Source organism: Psammomys obesus, unplaced genomic scaffold (genome assembly GCF_907164565.1).
Source record: "Psammomys obesus unplaced genomic scaffold, mPsaObe1.curated_primary_1811, whole genome shotgun sequence".
In the NCBI taxonomy this organism is placed as follows: Eukaryota; Metazoa; Chordata; class Mammalia; order Rodentia; family Muridae; genus Psammomys; species Psammomys obesus.
In genome coordinates this window covers 18,116,044-18,122,750 of record NW_026585689.1, presented here as the reverse complement: position 1 = coordinate 18,122,750, position 6,707 = coordinate 18,116,044, and the positions used below count along the sequence as shown (strand labels likewise).

Sequence of the window (6,707 nt, the reverse complement as noted above, 5' to 3'; positions counted from 1 at the left end):
AGTTAATTGCTAGTTATTCAACTCATAATCATGTCAGACACTAGTCTAATTTATCACATGATTATTCATCCTAGGTTTAGCAGATAGATATGATTTTGTGGACAGATCAATTACATAAAGATAGGTAGTCTTTAAAAACTTCAGGGACCTACAGAATATGGCATTTAAAAGTGTCTTTATTATTTTAAAGATTCTTTGACAATGAGATAGGTCATCTCCTGGTAGCACCCCACCTACCTCAAAGAAGATGATGAGCATCGAAGAACCTACATATGGAAATGGCTTCAAATGTGGCAAATGAGCTACATGGGTAAAGAAAATACATTTGATTCACAACAGACAAATTCTGCCAAAAATAGGCAAGCTTAAATGCAGGACAAGTCGACTGCCAAACTCTGCCGAGACAGGGTAAGCAAGGCCTAAATAGTTCCTGCTTCACATTTGTGTTTGTCAAATATTCTGAGCCAGAAGGCTGAAGATGATGCTCCAACGTTATAAAGAATTATGAGTAACTGTTCAGGCAGCAAACTGTCTCTGTCAGTTTTTATTTTTGGAAGCTGCTAACATGCACTTCCTATTTACTGTAATAACTAATTTTATTCCTTCTCAAGTCTCTGATGGGGTTAAAGACTAAATAGTCATAGTGCCACATTTAAGCTTAAGTGCTTTAGAAGTTAAGAAATGCTTTCTTATAGGTAATACCAATAAGGTTAAAAAATTTAGGTATAGAACTTTAAACTTGTCAAGATAGATAGGTTAATCAGATACTTTCTCCTAAGTTGCTAAATACACATGGACTGGACATTGCACATGTAGATTTTATCTAACAGTTTTCATAATTTCATAATTATTATTGTATTGAAAGAAAAGGAGCCTTTTATTTGACTTAAAGGGGGAAATGTTGGTATAATGTTCTTATGGAATGTATACACCTTACCCTTGTTCATTCAAATGCTGATTTTTCTCCCCCACTTTCTGACTTCAATCTGGACATTGCACTGTGATACTTATTCTAAATATCACCTGTCTCAACTTTGTGTAAACATGCCAAAATAAAGCAACTATCCACGTGTTGAGCAATAGAAAGAAAGCAGGAAGAGAGGGAGGAGCCAGAGGACAGGGAGGTGGGAGGCAGAGGAGGAAGAGAGAAGGGCAGAAGAGAGCTGGGAGAGTAGAGCTGGGTGAAAGATCTTGGAATGATGTGGAGAGATGGACTGGAACTAATACATCACTAAAAGCAAGTATAATGTGGAAAATCTAGATGTTAGGAAACTATGAGGGCTTGGAGGTTTAGGATGGAGTAACTATTGCCCAGCATTGAGTTCTAGGATAATTAAATAAGTCTCAGTGTTTGTGTGGTGTTTTGGGTATACAGCTGTTTAGGATAGTAATCACCGCTTACAACAGTTAAGGGTAGGGTGTTGGGTTCCTTGAATCTGTGAGCCAAATCTTGGTTTATTCTTTAATGTTTCACCTTTCAGTACAATTTTTTTTTGTTTCAGATGTGTCTTTTCTTAGCCTCAAGTCATCTACCTTTGCACTTTTTATTTTAGTGAAGGGATCTACAAGAATACACATAATATAAGTGTTAGGATTCAATTCTCACCAAATGAAATCAGTTATACCATCAGGATCCAGGACCAGAGGCAGAACCCCACCACCTTACCTGACATACCTTTGAGATTTCTCCTAATCTTTACCTCACCAAGAACACCCATTTTATCATTATGGTCAGGGTCACCAACTTTTGTAGTTTCATACATAAAATGATGAAACATTTAGTGCTTATACATGGTTGTTTCACTTGATACTATCCATGTGAGATTCATGTATGCAATTGCATTGATGCTATATTTTCTAATGTTTATTATTTCCTTGAATGAATATACATTATTTATGTATTCTCCAATTGATCAGCATTTGATTCCAGTTTATAGTTATTATGAAAACACTCAAACAATGCCTTGTTTAATGCACATATATCTGCAGTAATGTTCTTTGTAGTGGAAATTCTCATTTTAATAATAAAACTTAATTTAATGAATGGATCCAAGCAGAAAATTTCTCAAATTGTCTGTGCCAATTTAGCAGTACATGAGCATTCTATTTAATATATATCTTCTGCAGGTGTTGAGTTCCTCAGGTTTTATTTTGTCTAGCCCAGTCTGATGGTGTTTGCTGATATATTACTCTGTTGTTTTAATGAGCAACTGGTTGGATTCTGAGTAGTCTGAACTCTCTCCTCAAATACCTTGCAGACACATTGAAAACTTGCAAAGCCTATGAGTGGGCATCAGGGGTGCCTTTCCAGAAAGAGTTTACTATTTTATGTCTGGTGAAGGAAAATGGAAAAGAGTTTGTTTATAGTTAAACAGTTTATAGAAGTAATCATAATCACACATTAATTTGTCTGAAATGTTACCTATAGAAAAACTGACATGGTGAGAAATAAGATATGCATTAGGCAAAAATCAACTAATTTTTATAAATCAATAATAGCTCTGGAAAATGAAATTATCTTCTGTCACTACAAAGATTCTAAAATGGCTAAGTTTTAGGACTACAATAAAGACATAGAAAAATAACTTTCTCTAGAAATAATTAAATTAACTTAGTTTCATTTTTTTTTGTGTATGTTTGAATTATCATTAGCACTTTTAGATGGAGAGGTTTGGTGCTTAGCTGGAAATACATTTGTAACAGAAGAGAAAGCCAACTCAAGTTTCCTAAGGCTATTATTAGTAAGATTGGTATGTTATCAATAAGTATTATTGATCCCAGCCACTGAACTCTGCAAAGCAAAAGCATGAAGATTCTCATAAGCTTCAAATAACTGCAAGTAGAGTGAGAATCAATCTATAAATGCTACCTTGGTGACCATGCATGGAGATAACTCAGAATCCCTGCATGGAGGTAGCCCATGGCAGCTCAGTGTCCAAGGGAGTTCCCCAGTATTGGGAACAGGGACTTTCTCTGACATGAACTCAGTGGCAGGCTCTTTGATCACCTTCACCTGAGGGGGGAGCAGTCTTACCAGGCCACAGAGGAAGACAAAGAAGCCAGTCCTGATAAGACCTGATAGACTAGGGTCATATGGAAGAGGAAGAGGAGCACCTCCCTTATGATTGGACTGGGGGAGGGGCATCGGTAAAGAAGAGGGAGAGAGGATAGGATTGAGAGGAGATGAGGGAGGGGCTACAGCTGGGATACAAAGTGAATAAACTGAAATAATAATAATAAAAATTTAAAAAGCTACCTTGGCAAAAGGGAACACCTATAGCAATAATGTAATTGCTACTACAGTACTTGAAGAAGTTTGAGGAATACATTGTTATCATCATATATTAAGTTGGTAATGGTAGGTTAGAAAAGGTAGTAACACCAGATCACATATCTCAATATGTATTTTCTAAAGTAGCATCACTTAATTCAGGAATGAGTTTCTACGTTCTTATGAAACTTCTATAGTTTCTTTTCAAATCCTAAACATAACTGATGAGCTTACTCAGAGATTTTATAAAAAAAGAAATGGTGATTACCTTAGATACTTTTCTATTGTTGTCACAAAGCACCATGATCAAGATAACTTATTGGGGCTTACACTTTCAAAGTGTAAGTCCATGACTTTCGAGGTGGGGAGAATAGCAATAAGCAGGCAAGCATGGCTCTGAAACAGTAGCTGAGAGCTCATAGCTCACCCACAAGCAAGAGTGAGAAAGGGAACTAACTGGTAATGTCATGAACTTTTAAAACCTCAAAATGATATGCCTCCTTCAATAAAACCACACTTCCTAATTGTTCCCAAACGTTTCTACACTGGGGGCCAAGCATTCAAATTTCATGAGTCTTTGAGTGCCATTTTTATTTAAATCACCACTGTGATTTGGCTGAAAACTGTGTTGGGGTGAGATCCAAATAAAGAATAATATAAGAACCTTTAGAGAAATAAGAGAATCAGGCAGAAAGAATGCTGTTCAAGAAGCCAGTAGTTACAGAAGGATACAGCACATGTTTACAATGTTCAAGTGGTGACAAATAGAAATAAGACTAAATATAAGAGAGCTTCAATTAGATGTTTAGATTAGTAGACGGGAGTAAAAAAAATGTGACAATAATGAGAACTGAACTAAATTTGAAACCAACATTTTCAAATTTGTATTTCACTGTTCTCTAAGATACTATTTTTGGCACAAGAAGCTTTTAATTTATTTTTGAAGGAATGCAATAATTGATAAAGTAGAAGTAATTGGTGCTCTTAATTTTTGTTCATTTAGTATTCTGTGAGCTGATAGAAATTCACATATATTACTTTATTCTTTAGCTCAATAAATTAAATATAGCTATTTTACATATGTGTAAATAATTTAGAAAATTAATTCAAAATATATGTAAGGTGGCTGGGAAACACACTCTAGGTTTAATCATATAAACCCTATGTTCTAGTCATTACACATTAAGAAAGTTATATCCCATTAGGACCTCTGCTAAACTCTTTACTATTTTTTAAACAGGAATCCCCGAAGAGAGACAGAGCAAGGAAAAAACCCAAAACTCTTGGAAATTAAATGGAAGACAGATGATAATCATCAATGGTAACATTTCCCCCTAATTTCATTTACAGTTTAATTGTGAAACATTCTACAACATTTGTCATTAATACAAACATAACAAGATAGAAATTGGAACTATCAGTGCTTATTTAAGTGACCATTTTTCATGGATTCTTGTGCTAAAGACTGTTACTAAAACATCCCTGCAAGCCAACTGCTTCTCCAAAGATCTCTGCTCCAGCACACCATGGTGCCATTAGCCTATCATGATCAACACTTTTCAAATTTAGACAACTCTAAGCAACAAACTACAAACAATTCACCTACACATCAGTACACAGGTGATAAACTAAACCAACCCAATAGCCAACCTGTGACCAAAGAACAATCTCAAAGTATAGTCACATTGCCCCCATCAAGCTTCAAAAAGAAAGGGCAGAGTTGCTCTACCTTGTCTCCTCTGAAGTCTAAAAGCTCCTATAACAGGGCTATGAAAACATCAACGTTACACTCAAAATGCCCAGCAACCCCTTCAAGAGATTCCCATTCAAAAAATTCATTGCATTACTCTTGCAAATCCTTGGACACATCTTTGTCTCACCGCAAACCTCATACAACATCTTCATCTAAGCTTGCCAATACTTCATCATTGGAACATAGCCAAATAGGTCCAAGATCAAGATTACCCCTCCCGAAGGCTCAAACATCATCAAGTGCTGACCTATGCAGAAAATCACCTTTATTGGAGTCTACTCAAAGAGTCTCAACATCATCTTCATCTTCCTTCCAACATCAAGAAACACCATCCCTAAATACTACTTGGACTTTACATTCTTTGGAATCTAGCCAAAGTGAATCTAACTCAACATTATGCAAATCTAAATCACAAAAGGAATCCTTATCGGACTGCCTTTGCACATCTTCAATAGATAACCCAAAAGCTTTGAGCTCATCAGCACTCAACAACAAACTTCAAAAAAATGACTCTCCTCCAAATTCGTCTTCTCTTGAATCCAGTCGAACTCAGAATTCACCATCACCTGACTGTACACCTCTGAAAATTCCTGTATCAAACTCTAATAACAATGTTCTGAGCTCACCATTGTCCCAAGCAAAATCAAAGAGATCAAATTTACCATTACATTCTGCTTGTTCATCTCAGAGTTCACCAACATGCCAGCCCAAACCTAAAGCAGTGGTCAGATGTGATCCTAGCACCTGGGCCGTTGGCTCACCCGTTTCTCATCCCAAAGTTCAGAATACTACTTCACCCAATAACAAACACAGAGCTCATCAACCACCATCAACTTATCCTAAAGCACATGTCTCAGGTCAAAGAACATCAAGTCCTAGGCCCTTTGGCAAGAATAAAAATGCTTCAGTGTCGAATTCCAAACCTGAGAATAAAAGTAGCCTTGAAGAAAGTGTAAAGCCAGAACCAGAGAATGAAATCCCATGGGCCTTAGATTATAGTCAGCCCTGCATTATTAAAGGTGGTACTGTCCCTGATGATGTGGTAAATAAAATTGTCAATTCTATCTCCAAGTCTACAATCCAGAAGGACCTCTGTAGGCAAATACTCTTTCGAAGAATGAGGGGAAGGCCAAATCCTCATCCTGGCCCCCGACTTTCATCAGCATATACTGTTTGTTTAGAATGTGCTTCCTACATAAAATCTCAGTGTGACCATCTTATAGGAAAGAAAGATCCTCGTTGTGCAACACTCTTTGTCATACCAACACCTGAGAGCAGCTCTGATGGGAAACTAGACGTGAAAATAGTTCTTATCCTTTCTCTACCAGAGACTTGTTCCTCATCCTTTTTCCAACTTCCTAAGAAAGATAGTCAACCTGACGATAATATAGAAGGCCTCAATGATAATCTTGATGAATTAGAGAAGATAACACAGTTTTTCCCTGCATCTGAATCTGATTTAATTCAGGGGCTCAACACAAAGAGAAAGTGTTTGGCTTTATCCCCTGAGGACAAAGATAGAAGCCAAGAGCCCGAGGCTGTTGACATGCTGTTCTATGTTAAAAACAGTAATAGCAGTCAGTCCCAAAACCAGGTTCCAGTCCCTTCTTCTTCTTCTTCTTCTTCTTCTTCTTCTTCTTCTTCTTCTTCTTCTTCTTCTTCTTCTTCTTCTTCTTCTTCTTC

General features: G+C 36.7%; 1 protein-coding gene across 1 annotated transcript in view; it reads left to right on the top strand.

Moving 5' to 3' along the window:
• The first annotated feature begins 4,797 nt into the window (after positions 1 to 4,797).
• Csnka2ip (casein kinase 2 subunit alpha' interacting protein) overlaps positions 4,798 to 6,707 on the top strand; it is a 2,283-nt gene continuing 373 nt past the window's right edge. Inside the window, exon 1 of the mRNA XM_055593330.1 lies at positions 4,798 to 6,670. Within this exon, the coding sequence (XP_055449305.1) occupies positions 4,798 to 6,670 (1,873 nt within the window). The remainder of the gene's footprint in view (positions 6,671 to 6,707) is intronic.